This window comes from Talpa occidentalis, unplaced genomic scaffold (assembly GCF_014898055.3).
Source record: "Talpa occidentalis isolate TD23 unplaced genomic scaffold, MPIMG_talOcc4v2.1 talOcc4.2, whole genome shotgun sequence".
NCBI lineage: Eukaryota > Metazoa > Chordata > Mammalia > Eulipotyphla > Talpidae > Talpa > Talpa occidentalis.
In genome coordinates this window covers 72787371-72807446 of record NW_023602073.1, presented here as the reverse complement: position 1 = coordinate 72807446, position 20076 = coordinate 72787371, and the positions used below count along the sequence as shown (strand labels likewise).

Here is a 20076-nt window from a genome sequence, read left to right as displayed (position 1 = left end):
TTTTGATTCTCTAAATTTGAAAAACAATTATGTCTTTGGTTCAAAACAATGTTTTTGATTTTTGGAAGTGTGAATCTTATTGTTCAAGTTTTGTTTTTTAAGATCAAACTTTTCCAATTAGCTATAACAAATTTTAAACTCTTATTGTTGTTAGTATTCAAAGATGTGAGTATATAAAACGGTTGCTATCACATTAACACGTAATATTTATGTGTAATATACCTTCTATTCAATTCTTTTGAATTACTGCCAATCGTTTCTTAAGTAACTCAGTGTTTATTTCCCAAACGTAAAATTGGATATAAAACTAATGGGGATTTCGTCTTGCACCTCAGCGTTTGAACTGGGGAGCAGGGACTTCATGATCATTGAGTCTACAACCACTAGGTTGTTGGTGAGTGTGGGTAGGTAGGGTAGGGAGGGAAAAGCTTCCATTTAGTTTGTTATTTAATGGCCAAAAACTTCATTTACATGTTCAGGTCAACTATCTCTTATATCCATGCTCTTTCCTTCAGTCTATCTTAGACTGAAGGTATTAGAACTTTATAAAGTCAAATAACTAAGAAACAGCTCATGGGACTTCTCACAGGTCAGACTATTAATCTAACTTGCAGTTTGAGTTTACAAGCTGTCCCCTGTTTTTACAAGAGCACCAGTGATTGGAATGTCAAATGTTTCACTTCATATTCAGTAACAAGCACATTTAATCTACAAAACAATTAGTTATTTTTCTCACATTTAGTTCTTTTTCTTAGAGTATAACATTGAAAACTCCCTTCCTTTCTTCCTTCCTTCCTTCTTTCTTTCTTTTTGTATACCCCCTTTAATCAATTATACAGTTAGAAGCTAGAGCAGTATTTCTCATGGGGGAAGAAATGCAGTTTGCACAAACATTTTTATGCATCCAAGAACTGGGGTGTAAGCCAGAGATGCAGGGGCATGCACAGATTCATCAGAGACAGAGTGGGGAGCAGAACAGGCAGATCTACTGAAATACACTGCTGAGGGGAGCAGCGGGCGAGTCAGGAGAGGTCTGCTGCGCCATGTGGGTAGCTCCCTGGCCAGGGACGGAACTCATGTTGCAGTGGCGATAGCTTGATAGCACTGTGCCTTTAACCCCTGCTCACCAGGAAGGCCCTGCACAAACACTTTTTAATATTATTTATATAATACAATTTGATCAAAGTGAAGTGACACAGAACTTCAAGAAAGAATGAAATTGCTAAAGGTAAAGTTAGAAAGTGTTAAAGTGAACTTCGAATTAAAGTTTAGAAATGCTAATTTAGAGTCGTAGTTATTAAACAAATTTGGCTCACCCAGGAGACATTGAACACATTGTTGTGACCTTTTTGGTTGTCACAAGGAGGAAAGGGTTACTACTAGCACCAAGGGACAGAGACCAAGGGTGCTGCCCAAGTCAGTCCCCGACAACAAGGAATCCCAGGTCCAAAATATCTGCAACACCAAGGTTTTAGATGAGTCTGATATGGGTGATATCATGTGATAATACTTGAAGGAATAAGGTACACACTGGATTTATTGAGGAGACCAAAATAATCCCAAAGGCACTTTGGGTTTAAATAATATTCCTACGCGCATCTGATTATAATGTTTCCCTCTCATAACTTCAAGCACACGTTAACTAGCTTATGAAAACATGCCTGTAGCAACCAAGCCAAGCCAGCCCCCTCTTGCTCCAGCACAATGTGTGCCTGAAGGAATGGTTCTAACTATGGATACAGGTGACAATGGTCCCTTGAAGGAACTCACATCCTCTATTTAGCAATGAAAAAAGAAGCCTAAACCTGAGGGGGAAAGAAAAGATTTCAAGGGCTTCTGCGTCCCCATGGTCAAACTTTATTTCAGCAAGATTGCTATTGGTTTCTGAAAGGTCCATGCAGCAGGCCGGAATGCAAAAGCCTACCCGGAAGCCCACCTGGGGGGCAGGAATGCGGATACCTGCCTGGAGGACTCAGACAGTTTCTATGTTTTTTCTTTTTATTGTATGTTGGTGCTTGCAAAAATGTCATTGAAAGTCATTTTTTTCTGGCAGACAAGTACTGATTTTTGCCTCCTTAACAATCATCATTATTATCATTCATATTTTTTTTTTTTAGCATCAGAAAACAGTCTCCTGGTCTGAGCTCCTCCTGTGGACCAAACCAACCATATTAAGAGCCTTTGAGAGAAAAATTCTCAAGCATTCTGAGGGGAGTTGAATAGAGAGAAGCCTGCAGGTGACCTGATTTATCATGCAACCTGAGGACTTTGGTTCTGAAGACAAAGAGATGTTAAGCTGGGATATTAATGACATGAAACTGCCACAGGTAGGTACTTGTTAGAAGATTCTGCCTTCAGCATTTGGCTATGAAACCTTGACTATTTATTTGCTAAGACCTGGAAGGAAATTGGTATGGGTCCCAACGGTGTAAACTCCTCTCCCCAAGAACTTCAGTTGGATGTTTATTTGACTGAGGAATTTTAAGAGAAGACACAAAACCCATGATTTGAGGGAGCTTTACCCAGCAGACCGGGGAAAGAAAATACTACTTCCCTTCCCTTTCCAAGTTGGCTTGTCTCTGGCCACACCCACCTGGCAAGCTAGTAGGAAAAAAATCCATGATAATGTATATGTGCATAGTTGATTCTTCATAATGTGTAAGTCCCCACACAACCCAATTTGCCCCAGTGATGGTTTTAAACTGTCTGCAACTGGATTGTCCAAACACCAATGCTCTAGCGGGATACAACATGCTCTTCGAGAATATTTGTACACAATGTTCAGTACATACATAAGGCTGCTTTCCAGCTATAGAATGACTGTAATGTTTTCTTTACCTTCATTTTTGGCAACCAACTTCCTAATTATTATTTTGGCAGAAAACACTCATATTTTAATGTTTGTTTACCTTGACCTCTCTTTTTGGCATCTGAAGGAGAGACCTGGAAATTGTTTAAAAAGGTAACTATGAAGACTAACTGTGGGGACTACCGGTTCCAAGTAGTGAAAAGGTTCAGCTAATCTGCCCGACTCTGGGGAATACGAAACTTGGATTATCCCAGACAGAGGAGAGGGAAGGGGGGCCCCACAGCATTCCAGTTTTACATTTTAAAGATTTATTTTTATTTATTTATGCATACAAGAACAGGGGCAGGGGTGCAGGCCAGAGGTGCAGGGGGTGAGAGGATTCATCAGAGACAGCGTGGGGAACAGAACAGGTGGACTGACGGAAATACACTGCTGAGGGGAGCAGAGGGCGAGACAGGAGAGGTCTGCTGTGCCATGTGGGTCAGCTCCCTGGCCGGGAATGGAACTGGTGCTGCAGTGGCTGGATAGCTTGAAGGTACTGTGACCTAGCTCCTTGTTAACTCCTTGTGCTACCAGGGAGGCCCCAGATTTACATTTTAATGAAAAATTCCAGATCAGTCCAGATTTCACTCTAATGGAAATTTTCTTTTGTTTCTCCTTAAACTCCCTGCTCTTCCTCCCTTCCTCCTCCCCCCTCCCCCATTCATTCTCTCTTGGTAGGTCTTGAAAGAGTTGGAGAGTTAAAGTGTGTGCCCTACTTTCTCTTACTTTTAGGATGGTTTAATAAGCCACAGCTCAATCATTCCAATATTCATTTCACAGATGTGCGTTTAGAGTTGCTCTTAATTGGTATTAACCATTATTGTAGCTGTATGAAGGGAAGCTTTAAGATAAATTTTAATTACTACTGGATCAGGGATCCATAGTTCTGCTTACTCCTAATTTCAGGTTGCAGCTCCCAAATAGAAGTTGGGCATACTCAAAATCAAGAGTTGAAGTAAGCAAGTACATGGAAGACATTACCATTATCACATCCTAAAGCAGCGGTTTTAAAGGGGTCTGACAAACCCTCTGATGGGGCACACAGCCTGTGTACTGACATGCATCTTTTCTGGGTGAGAGGCTACATATCATTCATTAGATCTGTAGACAAAAGAAAGGAAGACCCACTTCCTTGGAGAAAACCTCAGGACTAGCAAAATTTCATGTTCCAACACGCATTTCCAAAACCAAAAGCATTCTCAGCTACCTCAGACGTTAAATTGAGAAACTGATGACAAAAATACACATTCAATTTAAGAATGTATCATTTATAGTTCATAGAAAAAGTTTGCTCATGTATGGAAACAGCTAAGTGTTTTCAATTTGTTAAAGATGCCAGAGAAATGATTAAATGCATACGTGCCTTAATGTGCAGAGAAAACAGCACATCTGGGTTTCTGTTGGCTCTGGAATCAGATCAAGAAATAGTTGAGGTGAAAGATCAGAGATCTTGGAAGAATGTCCGAGCATATTGGATTTCATATTTTGTAAACCTATCTGGCTGCAGAATGGCGAACTAGGGGAAGCAGACTCAGAAATACTGGGGACAGTAAACTGTGTTAACCTCCATGGAAGATCTCATGATCTCCTGGGCTTATGGACACAACTAGTACTGAGATAGAGAGTCAATGCCAGCTAGAAGGATACTAGAGGTGCAGGAAAGAGCAAGTATGTCATTCAGCATGACTCAGGCATGGGGAGCAAGGCAGAGTATCTGGCAAAGTGTTTTCTCTAGAGAAGTGCATTGCAAAATGTGAACATGAAGATGGGTGACAATTAGGGCAGAGCAGGGCATCAATCTGAAGGCTCTTCAAAGTCTACATTTGCAGGACCTGTGCACAGGCATTAAGCAAAGAGCTTTGTGAGGCTAGTGGCTGGAAAGGTAGTCTGAAAGTAGGCTATGCTAACAGGATTCGGTGATTTTATAGGCGATGGGATGCCATTTGGCTTACCAGGCTGGAAAGTGTCATGATCAGATGTAGGGCTAAGAAAGGCCCTGATCCTTCTCATTCTATCTGGCTTCTGTAAATCATCCCTCCCCTGTATTTGTTTCATGTATTTTTCTCCTTTCAGCTGTATATATGTCTTTATAAACTTCATTTCATATGCTTCTGGTCACTCCTCTAACTTGTGGTTATGTTCATGCCATTTCTACCTTAATCCAGCCTCCAGGTAGCCAGCCCAGAACCCCAGGCATTTAACTTATCAAAATCATCACTGATATGTCTCTTTTTTCCCAGGCCAATGTCATATACCCACTTTGCTATCCCTTCCTATTTCTCTTAAATTACATTTGCATTTTAAAAATTCAAATGTGAATGCTTAGGGTTGAATGGCCCAAGCAGCAAGTGTCTAGTGTTGGTTTTGTCCTGTCTTCATTAAATATGTTCATGACATGGCCCCATCAAGTGGTATACTCTCATTAACACGACTGTGATACACGAAAGAGTCTTGAATCCCTAAGAAGTTTCTTTTTCTTTTCTGATTGAAAATTGGGGGAATAAAAATCTTTTTTCTCTTCTCCTAAATAGTACCCATTTCAGCAGAGAGAAGAGAGCACCACTCTACACTAAGCAGAGTACTGGCTATTCTGATGGCACCACCACAGATAGACATGCTGAATCATTTTGTTCGTAAGCACAAGCTGCTATCAGACTCAACCTGTGAGAAAAACCACACTTGAGTCACTAACTCACAAAATTTCAAGGTCTAAGTACATTATTTTTGTAGAGAAAACATAAAAATATCCATAGGTTAAACATAAAAGCAGACCAACTTAAAACCTGGTTAATCAACCACAAAGAGGTCAAATCTCCAATCAGTTAATTTCCTGGATCATGATTTTAACGAGTAAAATATCCTTTCCTCTGAAGGGCAGTGAACCCCAAGTTATGAGCAAAGGTGAATCTTCAAGCTCTTTCTGCAAATTTCTGTGACTAAATTGTAATCAGAGCGAGTCAGTTGTAGTAATCTCTGTGTTTTGGTGCTAGGGAACTAACAGGTAAACCAGATTCTGAATTGCTTGTCAATTATTATCTGACTGCATGATCAGGTCACATTGTTGTTGAGTTAACTCCTTAGGCTTAACTCTGGTGTAATGAGGATGAGAGCTTTACTGCATCTGTGGTAGCAGATTCTCTTCTGGGCACCCACTGGCAGGTTCCCTGCTTGTTGGGTGGGGAGAGGAGAAAAAAGAGGTGATAAGAGAGTTTGAAAGCCGAGGTACCCTGGCTCCTCTTAGTGTTGTCTGAACAAATAAGAACTTTTTGTCCTTAGTCTTCATCGCTTACCAAAGGTAGCAAACTGCAGGGTTAGCCTAAGGAGTAACTCAAAAGCATTTTGTAGAATTAAATTGTTTTCTTTGATGTCATTTGGAGTTTGGTTTCCAGCTGGGTCAAAAGAGAGATGTACCTGAAAAGCTGTGTGTAAATCAAAATGTTAGTTGAATATTTGTTTCTGTGTTCCATTAGCAACATCCGACTTTTCTTCATCTATTTGATTTACTTAAAGGTGTACCTGCTTGCTGTCCCTATTTTACTTGGGAGCAAATGTATATAAGAAATTGATGTGCTTTTCTTATTAAGGAGAATCTGGCAGATAATTGCTTTAAATGAGGGTAAACGATATTCCAAATGGAAATCAACTGTAATATAATAACATGATAATGTAGATTTTTAAAATATTTTATTTTTTAGAATTTTTATTTTAATTGATTAATTTTATATAATAGTATATACTTTATTCTTAAGGTAGTTACCCTATTAAAACCTCAAGTAGTTAAATAAATAGAATGAAGTTAGGGTGAGAAGTTTCAAAGATTTTGAGTGAATTCAAGGATAAAGTCTTAGTAAACCATACACACAGAAGTCATAAAAATATTAAACTGCCAGGGCCTCCCCAGTGGCGCAGCGGTTGAGCCCTGGGTTGCGAAGCTGCCCATGGCCTCTGCGGCGCCGGTTCGATCCCCGGCTGCTTCCCGGCCACCGGAGGAGGATCCCACATGGCGCGCAGACCTCTCCTGCCGCCCGCTGCTCCCCTCAGCAGTGTACTTCGGTCCTTCTGCCTGCTCTGCTCCCCGCTCTGGCTCTGGTGAATTCTCTCACCCTCCCGCGCTTCTGACTGTACCGAGTGCATGTATAAACAAACAAACAAATAAATAAAACATGCCTCTATAAAAAAAAAAAATTAAACTGCCAATGATGTTACTTATGAGATTATAAAATATAAACTGGTTAGATTTACATCTTGGAAACCGTAAGAGTACTCCCTTTAAATCACAAACTTCTTAACCAAGACAAAAAATAAAGAGTTACTCATGAAAAGTTAGAAATTAAAATAAACAAAAGATCTAAAAAGAAGAAAATATTTTGTGGGGATTCGCTAAACAAGATTAAGAAATGATTATTCTTTCTTTTTAAATTTTACCTCCCCAGTGCCTTCAAATTTCAATGTCAAAAAAATCCCACTAAGTATCCAGGACAAATGACTGAGCACAAATAAGACAAGAGAACAGCCCTATGTAAACATATTACTCTTAGTAAATACATTTAGGCCTAGTGGTCTTCTTATTCCATATGTTATCAAAATTATCACTACGTTAGTAACAGCAGTGGAAAACTAGGGTATCAGTGGAAGAGGCTACTGGGGAAAAAAAAAAAGCTGGAAAGACAGTGTAATGTAGAACATATTGTGACCTCCAAATCCATCCCAACAATGTTGAAATAATTGAAAACACAGAGTGCCTTCTCCAACTATAGTGGAATCAAAGTAGAAATTAATAGCAAAAGGCAACAGGAAAGTCTGTGAATATATGGGAACAAGACAAGCTATTTCTAAATAATTCATGGACCAAAGTGGAGGCCTCAAAAAGAGATCAAAACATTCCATTAAATTGAGTGAAAATGAAAGAAGACAGCAGTGCGCATCTCCTCCGCCACAGGCAGAGAGCCTGCTGGAAGCAGAACTTCTTGAGACGCCCTCACAGATACTCCCTTCTTGTGATTCAAGGGATCGATGTTACTGAATAGCCTTGAACAGATCACTTACATTTAAAACATGAAAATTAGCTTTTTCAAGTCCACTTTACTCTTTGCTCTGCTAGTCTGACTTAATATTTGAATAATTCCAATCCACCAGTAGATTCACAGCCCATATTTTAACATTTTAACCAGCATTTGTATTATTTCCAAGATCAAATATCATGCTTTCTATGGCATTTCTGTGATAGAAAATAAGAGAGCATTGTTTGGAGCTTTAGGTCAGAAGGAAAAGAAGGTGAGAGGAGAAAGTGGGAGGAGGCCTGCCTGCAGTGCCCCACCTGCCTGGATGCTGAGTCTTTTTTTTTTTTAAGATTTATTTTATTTATTTATGCATACAATAACTGGAGTGTAGGACAGAGTTGTGAGGGGTAAGAGGATTTACCAGAGAGAGTGGGGAACAGAACAGGCAGACTGACTGAAATACACTGCTGAGGGAAGCAGTGGGCGAGACAGGAGAGTTCTGCCTCACCATGTGGGCTAGACCCCCAGCTGGGGATCGAACTGGTGCTGCAGTGGCTGCTGATAGCTTCATGGTGTTAAGACTTAACCACTTGTGCCACCAGGGAGGTCCCCTGGACACTGAATGTTACTGAAGTTTTGGGAGGCAGAAGGAAAGACCTGGAAAAAGCAGACAGCCCCTTGAGCATCTCAGCCTGCCTGATGGAGCAGAGGGACTTCTCCAGATGCCAGCTCCTATGATTTATACCTCTCCATTCACCTCTCCATTCTCTTCTTGGGCACATTCCCCTTCCCATGCCAGTTACTCTGCCATATGTGAGGGGTCAGTCGTCACTGCTCTGAGAAGGAAGGTCATAGAACAAGAGCTGCACACATGAAGTTTTTGTTTTATAGGGACTGGACACTTGCCGTGCACTTGGCTTGGCAAGGTTTAAAGCATGAAGGGACGGTTTCAGGTTCTTCTCTCTCCTAAAAGCCAATGGCTCTTACAATCGCATTGGCTGGCTGTGTGTGTTTCCAGATCTAGTAAAATATTTGGAACCTGCTATGTGCCAGGCACTGATTCAAATACTTTGTGTATGTTAGCTCATTCGACCTTCATAACATCCCAGTGAGGTAGGTACTTCCGTCATCTCCATTTTAAAGAGCTGGATGCAGGCACTGAGAGGTCAAGGAATTTCCTTAAGACCCACACCCAGGTCATCTGCCTCACCAGCTGTGCCCTTCTGCAGGAGTCACCGAATTTTCCATGAAGGGGTAGATGGTAAATATTTTAGTCTTTGTGGGCCATGCAGTCTCTGCCACAACTACTCAGCTTTGCAGAAGTTGTATAAAATTATCCAGACAGCACCCAAATGAACAAAAATGGTTGTGATTTTACCCATGTAATTTGCCTATGTAATTTGCAGATCCCGGCTCCAACTCTGACCCCCCAACCTTGCAGTTACACAAAATCTCTCATTCATACTTCTTCAGAATCACCTCAGTTCCCATGGCATCCCAATTCAAGCAACAACTATCATTATACAAGATTTCAAGTTTATAGCACATCACTTTGGAGCACTTCTGTGAGGCATGATTTATCAATATCCGTATTTTAGAAAAGAGCAAAGCAAGGCTGCGGAGACAAAGTCATTTGCCCAGAATCTCCTGTTACAAAGTTCTTTAGCTCATTCTAAACTTGAAATCTCAAGAGTTACCAAACTTCCCATGCTGCCCTTCCATCGTGATGCTGACATTAGCCTTTTTTCCTTCTAAAACGTCTTATCTTTCCTGTCTCGAACTCTATGCTGTGTTTTCATGTTGGAGAAACAAAAAAGAAGCACTCTGCCCCTTTTTTGGCCCTTCTAGATTCTTCTATTCTTCTATCTTATTCTAGACCCTTCTAAAATCATCCAGGCAAAAAATGGTCTTATACCATGTCAGGTCTTTGGATGATGTGGGGATGGACACCAACTAAGACTGACTGAGACTGCTGAATTATTCTCCCTCTATGAACTACTCTGTCAAATGCAGCACTTGTACCCCTAAGGACCTCAGGATGTAAGCCACACCATTCATTAGCCACTAACATTTATTGAGAGCTCACTCCATGCCAGGTGTTGTGCAAGTTTATAATATATTTAATTTTCAGAATCACTCTTAAGATAGGCAGGTCTTATGGTTCCTGTAAAACAGGTGAAAACAGGCGGTATAGATGCTGTAAGGATTGAGTACTGTGTCCCCTGTGTAAAGCACACTTTAGTTTAACTAGATGCTCATGTGCAGGGAATAGTATCAATCCTGGGCAAGAACATAGAAACTTCTAGCTAAAGTTAATTCTTCCTGACTCCTCTGCCCTGTCTAAGGTGCATGAATCTGGGAGTAGAGCAAAAGCAAGAGCAGGTCTGCGGGAGAGAAGTGCCTCCCGGAGCCCTCCCACACCAGGCTCTCCAGCTTGCCCACTGTTTATCTCAGTATTCTCAATGAGCTAACCAGAGTGCGCTATGAGGCACAATCTCCACGCCACAATATTTTCCACAGGGGTTGCGCAACGGCACAAAAATATTACTTCACTCTCAAAAATTCCAATGAGAAATGATCGAAGCTCTTATCACCATGAGCTAGAGAAACATCAGTTGGGTGGAACTCGGAGAAACTAACGTACTTTTGGTCCAGGCCGCGCACGGTCCCTAAGCGCAGTCCTGTGGGTGGCGCTGCGCCCTGTTCTCAGCGCGCCCCTTCAGAATGACATCCAGGCTGGCCTATGCCAAGGGTTCTTGCCCTACTCTCCAATGGCAAAACAACCCTCACGTCTCTGGGCATTGGTATTTTCTAAGCTTAAAATAGAGTAATTGGCTCTGATTCTATCAGGACGTGAAAAAGACCGACTGGTTCCAGGAGTGGCCAGATTCCTACGAGAAGTACATCTACAGCTCAGAGGACAGGAACGCGCAGCGGCACCTGAGCAGCTGGGCCATGCGCAACACCAACAACCACAACTCGCGGATCCTCAAGAAGTCCTGCCTGGGCGTGGTGGTGTGCAGCCTGGACTGCTCCGTGGACGAGGGGCGCAAGATCTACCTGAGACCTGCCATCTGTGACAAAGCCCGGCAGAAGCAGCAGAGTGAGTAGGGCTTCCGGGCACCGGTCCCCCAGGAAGCTCGTGTCCCTTCAGATGGCCCTGCCCAGAAGGGCCACTACTACCCAGCCCATCCCCAGGGCCCAGCTGCTCACTGGCCTGTGATGGCGACTAAGGCCCTTCCTAGGTTGAGCTAGTCCCTCATTTCCAAGTACCTGCCTATGGTTCTGTCATCCCCAGGGCACCTGCCATTAAAGTGACTCCCTTGGGTTCCTGACCCAAGATCCCTCTTTAAAAGGAAGATACACCACTTGGGGAACTCACATTAATTCATCAGGGCATCCACATAAAGTCTAGGAGAAAGATCTTAACAAGTGCTTTGGAGTGGGAGCAATGACACCAAATCTGAGGTTAGACTAAATTCCTTGCTGTGTAGGTTTTATGTCATAATCACATGTTATTTGTGCATTTTGGTGTTGGTTTGTTTTTTTTTTTTTATCATATTCATCAGATTGTAAAATAGATACATTCATCATTTCCTGCACCTGGTCCACTTGAGACCTCAAATTACTTCATGTTCTTTCCTTGAAATCTGTCCTCAAAACTTGCTCTAGGGCAGGATCTGGTATTAGTCATTTACACTTTGGTGAACATTAGTAACTGTTTTCCCATATGGTTTGTCCCTTAAGCCTTAGTTTTAATTTTTTTTTTTAAGAATTATTCTTCTATTGTAGTTGTTTTTTGTTTATTTTGTGTATGTGTGTGAAGAGTTGGGGTGCAGGACAGAGGTTTGGGAGATGAGAGGATTCACCAGAGACAGTGTGGGGAACAGAACAGGCAGATCGACTGAAATACACTGCTGAGGGGAGCAGGAGAGCTCTGCTGCACCATGTGGGTTAGCTTCCTGGCCAGGGATCAAACTCAGGCCACTGAGGCGATAACACTGAGATTTAACCTGCAGGCCACCAGGAAGGCCTCTTAGTTCTACTCTTAAAGTGAAAGAAGTTAACCCTCTGCTTTATGAAGAATTTTAAGTATCAGTAAATAGGTAGGGAGGGGAGAAGCGCTCTCCCATGTCGTGTGATATGTTCCATTCTACAAGTAACCCTTACTCTACGCATGTGTGAGACTAGGCAGGCCCATTATGGTGGCCAGGCCCAGGCTCAGGGGTAATGCCCAGTGCAGGAAATTCACCAAACTGTGCCCAGGTGTATTCCTTACTCTCCTGAACTTCAGGCTAAAACCTTCAGCACCATGTAGACTCGGGAGTCAGCTGGCATTACTCAGCCAGGCTTGGTCACTTTCCTCTGCTTTTTGTAGGGAAACGCTGCCCCAACTGTGATGGGCCACTGAAGCTAATTCCTTGCCGAGGCCACGGGGGCTTCCCGGTCACCAACTTCTGGCGGCATGATGGGCGCTTCATATTTTTCCAGGTTGGTTTTGAAAAAGTTATGATACCATTTTTCTTTAATTTAAAAGACTGTCTGCAGAGCATGAGGAAGAGTTCTGTACAGGAGATGCACAGGTGGCTGAGGATCCACATAAACCCTGAGGCACACTCTGGATCAGGAGGTGGAAGATGGGAGCTATGCATGTACCCCACACCTCCACAGAGCTGCCTGCTGACTCTACCTCAATCTCCCTTGAGGACACAGTAATCTGGTCATGCTCAGCTTAGCACAGGCCTTCAGTAGCCTTCCACAAACCCAGAATTGAATACCAGCTCTGACTTTTAACTAGCTCTTTAAACCTGAATATATTTCCTTACTCCCCCAAGCCTCAGTTTTCTTTGGATGTACTAACTGGGCCAGTGGTGTAAATAGTCATGGAAAGTGGCCTTTGATTGTGGACTGCCTGGGTTTGAATCAGTGGTGTGATAGCAAATCCACTCTTTAAAATGTCCCAATTTGTTGGGTTTGCCCATTTTTGTGATATAACTATTCCCACTGTGGTTGATTTCAAAATACTGGCTGTTTTGTTGTGTTGTTTGTTTTGTTTGTTTGTTTTGTTTTGTTTTGTTTTTAGCGAAAAAGCTCACAAAATTCCTGAATGTCTAACAATTGGTTCTCAGGGTGGCCAGTTCCAGCACACTTTGAATTCTGGCTCCCCTCACTCACTATTAAGGAACTGACACAGGTGGTATAATTTTTCCATGCCTTAGTTTCCTATTTTGTAAAATGGCATGACAGTAATGTGACTAGGGTTGTGCTGAAGATTAAAGAGATCATGTGTTTATCGCAACCTTTTATATACATACGATAGGCAGCATTTAATAAATGTTACTTGCTATCACCATGAGTATACCAAGTGGGTGAGAGGCTGCATGGGAAGAAGGAACACTATAAATAAGGCAGGCAGGGAGGAAAGTGCATGGAGGGCTTGGAACTTTAGAGGTTTATCCAACCTGGTTACAATAGTCAACTGCAGCTATACCCAGGCATACGGCAGGGCACAAGATAAAATTTTACACACCATGAAGTATAATCTAGTTACTCATTTTACTTCCTCGACTCCTTTAAGTCAAAGGGAGAGCATGATCATCCCAAACCAGAAACCAAATTGGAAGCTGAGGCAAGAAGAGCAATGAAGAAAGCACATGCAGCATCTTCCTCCGCCTCTTTAAAGCTGAAGGGAGGCCCAGAGACAAAGGTAACCTTTTCCACATATGTTCAATATATACAACAACTTAACACCCTTGTGGTCAGAGCAGTAGAGTTCTCCGATCCTTTGCCTACAAAAGTCATACTAACAGACTCATCTACAAGCAAAAATCTGCCAGCAAAACTGAATCTGGGTTTTAGTCATCCATTCGGCCATCTGTGTAGCACGCTGTCAACCATAAACGCCATATAATATTAGATTTTTCTTACCTACTACTATTCAAAACAGAGACTTCAATTAGTACTTATATCTAGGACTCTGTATTTTCGTCTGGCAGAGCCAAAATTAACTGAAACAAATTTCACAAAATATTGACCCTTTATTCCTCCCATACCCCAAATTTCCATTCTTTCCCAGGACAGATTATTTCTTAGCACACTCGACAAGAGGACATAACCAGACTGTTTCTGGAAACAAGGGTCACTCTGGGGATGAGGGATGGAGGTTACTGCCTATAGCCAAACTGTGATGTGAAATCCATGGATTTATTGGCATTATACCATTGATTTGTGTGTGGATTTGCTTGCTTAACAGTGGTTGTAATTCTTACATTTTTTTCTACCATTCAATGCTCTGGATTTCTTCTGAGGAGAACAAAGATGGAGTTGGTCCATCTGTGGAGGCTGTAAATGTACCTTACGTGGAAAAATACATGAGTCTGTTATAGGACAATGTAAGCCCCCAAACTCCAATGGCTGTTGCTCATCCCTTCTCCCAGCCATGGGACAAAGCTGAAGGGTATTTTCACCCATTCACTGACCAGGTCACAGTTCCTACCCCATTTCTTATTGGTCAGCAGGTTCACATAAACAAGAGGATAACTTAATTCTCAACCATATCCCTTTGCTATGATTAATTGGAAGAAATCTAGAGGTCCCGTTCATGATTCAGCAAAATTCCCATGTGTTCCGAGAGGTGTGTTGTGGGGGAAAAAAAAAAAAACACAACAAACTCTGGTCTATTAGACTCTGAATCCACTAAAAATGGAAAAATCCAGGAGGGAAATGATGAGAGAGAGAGGAGGGTGAGAGGAGCATGATAAGGAGGAAGAGGGCCCCCAAGAGTTATATTGAGTATAATATAAATCTTTAAAGTTGTAACTTGATTTTTCCTAAATAGCCCCTTCCAAGTTTCTCACAGATAGATAAATATCAGGTTTACTTTTGATGGTAAAACACTTCAAACACACTAGCTCTCCTCAGAATAAATGGAAAGCCAGCCCTTACTGATTAGTAAGTTTTCAAATGGAAATGGAAGCAGCCTTCTCTTCTTTTGGGTTTTGACTGTTTGTGGTACAGCTGCCCTGTGTGTTGGTGCTTCAAGTATGTGAGGAATGAGGAAACAGAGTACTTATTTGTACAGAGTAACTTGTGGGTGTCTTGGGCAGTTGTGCCCATTAGTTTAACTTATTAACATGAGCATTTCGTTTTCTTTTCCAGTCTCTTCCAGGTGAAATACAAAGTTGGGGGAGTTTACCTTTAACCTGGCCTTCCCAAGAAGGTGTCCAGTTGCCTGGTAGTTATAGTGGACATTTAATAGCTAATGCTCCCCAGCAGAAGTCACTGAATGATTGCTTACCCTTCTCCAAGAGTTATGGTTTTGGGGCAGCCAGTGATCTGGCAGACCCCGCTTCCACCATGGGCCCCGCTAAGCTCTATGAGAAATGCAAATTGTCCAGCAGTAGGATCTACAATAGCAGTGACCTGCTCCAACCTTCTGTCTCTGGAGCTTTCTCTGACTACAGTGATCTGCAAACATGGAATAAAAATGCTGCTTTTGGAAGAAATCCTCTCAGTGACAACTGTTGCCCCAGTTATCCGTTTCCTCTGACCGGCTGGCCTTACGACTTCACCCCTTCCCAGAACTCTTCAGAACACTTTTCTCAGCAGATTCCAGTGGAACCCCCTGCAACCAAAACTAGTTGCCACTCATTATGGCCAAATCCAGGGGGTGATCTTTATGAAGAGAAGGTGCATGTGGATTTTAACAGCTACTTCTCATCTACCACATGCCATTCACCCCAGGAAGACCCCTTTCTCCTCACCTATACCTCTCATCCTCACCATCCATATTCACTGCCAGGCAAGAGCAACAAATGGGGTTTTGATGAAGAAATGAGATGCATGGGTTTGGATCACTGCAATAATGAGATGCTTCTAAACCTCTGTCCTTTAAGATGACCCAAACCTGAACCCTATTGGTGGACTGTATCTTGGTGCAGCCTCTATGAAAACACAGTATGGAGAGTCCTCAAAACAAAAAACAAACAAAAAAAAAACCCTACCATATGATCCAGCAATTCTATTTAGGGGTGTTTTTTCCCTACAAATTTATTTATTCATGCATACCAGAGGAGGGGTGTACACCAGAGGTGCAGAAGGGGAGAGGGGGTGGTTGAAAGGATTCACCAGAGACAAAGCAGGGAGCAGAACATGCAGCTTGACTGAAATACACTGCTGAGGAGACCAGCTCGCCATATGTATCAACTCTCTGGCCGGGCATCAAACTTGTGCTATAGTGGCTGCGACAGCCTCATGGTGCTGAGACTTAACCTCCTGTGCCACCAGGAAGGTTCTCTACTTCAGGGTATTTATCTGAAGAAAATGAAAACACTAACTCAAAAAGATATGCACCCCAATATTCAAGGCAGCATTATTTACAATAACTGAGACAAGGAAAAATGCAAAACACCTAAGTGCCCATTGGCAGACAAATATATAAAGAAAAAAGTGTGTGTGTGTGTGTGTGTGTGTGTGTGTGGTCATGTATCACATAATGATATTTTCTTCAACAACAGACTACATATGTGACTGTGGTCGCAGAGGCCACACCATAGAGTGGAGGTGTGTAGTGGGCTGTATCATCTAGGTTTTTGTGTGCACACTCTCTGATGTTCATACAGTAACACAGTTGCCTAACAATGTATTTCTCAGAACTTGTCCCTGTCATAAAGCAATGCATAATACACACACACACACACACACACACACACACAGAGAGAATACTATTTAATCCTATAGAAGAAAGGAATCCTATTATTTGTGATATGATGGGTGACTTTGAAGACATTATGCTTAGTGAAATAAGTCAGACAGAGAAAGAAAAATGCTGCAGATCTCACTTGTATGTGGAATATATATATCTATATAGATATCTATATAGATATATATATAAACTCAGAAATATCAGTTTTGTGGTTTCCACAGGGGCAGGTGGGTGGTAGGCAATACGTGGTCCAAAGGTATGCATAAACTTGGAATTTTAAAGATCTGGAGATGTAATATTTAACACGGTGTCTATAGTTAAACAATACTATATTGTATATTTGAAAGTTGCTAAGGGAGTAGTTCTTAAAAGTTCTCATCACAAGGAAAAGAATTATGAATTATAACTGTGGTGATGGATGGTACCTAATTTTACTATGGCAATCATTTTGTAGTGTACATGTATATATATTAAATCATTATGTTATAAACCTGAAACCGCACAATATTAATGTCAATTATATTTCAATAAAACCAATAAAAAACTAGAAAACCCAATTCTTTTATCTTTTTCTTAAAGATTTATTTTTTATTTATTTATGCATACAAGAATGGGGGTGAGGGGATTCACCAGAGACAGAGTGGGGAGCAGAACAGGCAGATCTACTGAAATACACTGCTGAGGGGAACAGCGGGTGAGACAGGAGAGGCGTGGTTGGGATCTCCAGCCTCCCTGGTTGGGGATCGAACTTGTACTGCAGTAGCTGCTGAGAGCTTCATAGTGCTAAGACTTAACGGCTTGCACCACCTGGGAGGCCCCAGTTTTTTTTTTCTATTCTTTCAGAGATTAGGGATTTTCTCTGAATATAAACAGTATCATACTAGATTCATTTCTAACATGACTTGTGTCATTTCAGGACACAATTTGGGCATCAGGTCTTATTAAGAATATAAGATGAGAGCTACCTCATTTTTAATGATGCATAATATATTGTGTGACTATATTATAGTAAATTTTGAAAGTCCCTTACTGATAGTCATTTAAATTGGTTTGATCTAATAAATTATTTGTCTACATGTACGAAACTTAAAAATTTGGTTTTGCTGAGTTATAAATAAATACTTATAAAAGTGCTATCCAGTCTGTGAAATAGAATTTACTGGTACTTCTGAAAATCTCCAGATTGTAGCCCCCAATTCCACCCACTCCTGATCACATTCCCCTTCCTGCATCCTGAAAGTGACTGCAAGATTGGCTCTTTATATCTTTATCACCTTTGTATGTATTATTAAACAAAAGTTTGGTTGTGACATTTATTGTAAACAATTACTGAAACATAACAAACATACAGAAGCATGCACAAGCCACAGCTCAGTAAATTCTCACAAGAACATACCAGTCTAGTCACCACCTAACTAGTGTACATTCTTTCATAACTTTTCCACTCAACATCAGTCCATAAAAACCATCATATTGAGTATCACTTAATTTTTTGTTATTTTCATTGCTGCATTAGACTTATTCTCACCCCAACTGTCTTTCTTCCATGGTCTAAGGTGCATCTGCTTCTTAAAAAATTTGACGCAAAATTCTAGGACGTAGTTATCTAATGAAATTCAGCTTCTTTTTGAGATCTTCAGGATTTTGTATCAACTCTCTCTGCATGGTCCTGGAGTATAAATAGCCAATTATAGAACCATGGTTTGAAAAAAGTTTAAAGGTCACTTGTGCAAATATCTGGCCCTGGATCGCCCTTACAGTTTTCCCAATAAAACCTTATCTAGCATGTATTAGTTTCTTTGCACAGAATTCCAATTTTTTTCTTCTAGAACATAATCAGGTGTTTTATATTCAGGTCATTTCAAGGATACCTTACTGTTCCCTGTGAACAAGGACTCAGTCTTCACTTGAAAAATATTAAATATCCAAAAAATGGAATTTAGACCAACAACATGGTGAAATAATTTTTGATAAATCTCTCCCCTAAGAACAACCAGAAGGAAACAAATATACACAGAAAATTTCACTGGCTTGTCGCCAGCAATGAGGACTGACCCACAGATAATTTACTGGAGGTTAGCTTATTGTGGTAGCAAGGAAGGGAGTTGCAGTTGAGGGGATGACCATTTCAGTCAGCTGAACAAGCTGGGGATTGGGCACAGACTGTGCTGCACAGACCATATATGGGGAAGCTTTTCAGTGAGGATGGCATGCAACCTTTCATGCACGTGGGAGCTGGGGCCTTTGGTTCAGTGTCAGAGAACCTGGCTGCCAACAATATGGGTAGTGGAGACCCAGCCTCCCGCCCTAGGGAAACGAGAGAGACCTGCTACACGCTGCATGGAGGGAGCAGCAAGGAGGTAGGAACCTGGAATCTGGGCTCTGTGCAGCAGTGATCAGCGCTTGCTCTGAGGCTAGGAGAGAAGAGGCATAAACCTGCCTGAAATAGTGCTCCCTCCCAACCAAGACTCACACTGAGCCTTTGGACTCCAGCTTCCCCTCCCTCCTTTGCCCACTGCCAAATTAAACAAAGAAGATAAACAAACAAAACTACAGCTACATTGCCCCAACCAAAAAAAAACCAAATGAGGCAAAATGCTTGTCCAGGAGACAAAGAACGTTTGAACACAAAATGGAAAGAGAAGAATAAAAGACTTATACACTGAAAACTACAGGACACTGCTTAAGAAAATGAAAGGTACAAAGATATGTAAAGATACCCCATGCTCATGGATTGGAAGAATATATATTGTCAAAATATTGTAAAGATGGCCATATTACGTAAAGCAATTTATAGATTCAATGCCATACCCATTAAAATCTCAAAGAGATTTTTCAAGGAGCTAGAATAAACTATATTAACAGTCATGTGAAATCACAAAATACCCTGAATAGCCAAAGCACTCCAGAGAGAAAAGGAGAAAAATGTAGGAATCACACTTTCTGACTTCAAACTATATACATGTGATAGTAATCAAAACAGTAGAGCAGAATAAGAATAGAATAAGAATAGAATAGAATAGAATAGAATAGAATAGAATAGAATAGAATAGAATAGAATAGAATAGAATAGAATAGAATAGAATAGGACAAATCTTTGACAAAGAAGCTATAACCATACAATAAAGAAAGGAAAGCTTCTTTAACAAATGGTGCTGAGAAACTTGGATACCCAACTGCAAAAAATGAAATTAGATCATCATTTAGCTTCATGAAAATAAGTTAATTCAAATTGGATTAAATATTTGGATGTGAGACCTGAAACCATAAAATACACTGAAGAAAAACAAAGGTGATATACTCCTAGAAACCCACCACAGAGATGTATTTGGGAACCCAACTCCAATGACAAGGGAAACAAAAGCAAAGATAAACAAATGGGACTATACCAAACTAAGAAGTATTTGTACTCCAAAGAAGCCATCACAAAATTAAAAAGGGTGGCACAAGGGATTAAGTCTCAGCACTATCAAGCTATGATAGCCACTGCAGCATGAGTTCAATCCCTGGCCAGGGAGCTA

The 20076-nt window shown here is 41.2% G+C and overlaps 1 protein-coding gene across 1 annotated transcript in view; it reads left to right on the top strand.

Moving 5' to 3' along the window:
- The window catches only part of GCM1 (glial cells missing transcription factor 1), a 45003-nt gene extending 28315 nt beyond the window's left edge, over positions 1-16688 (top strand). The window contains exons 3-7 of the mRNA XM_037520918.2: positions 2118-2327; positions 10702-10954; positions 12230-12342; positions 13430-13558; positions 15010-16688. Of these exons, the coding sequence (XP_037376815.1) occupies positions 2253-2327; positions 10702-10954; positions 12230-12342; positions 13430-13558; positions 15010-15750 (1311 nt within the window). The 5' untranslated portion in view covers positions 2118-2252 and the 3' untranslated portion in view covers positions 15751-16688. The remainder of the gene's footprint in view (positions 1-2117; positions 2328-10701; positions 10955-12229; positions 12343-13429; positions 13559-15009) is intronic.
- Positions 16689-20076: the final 3388 nt, after the last annotated feature.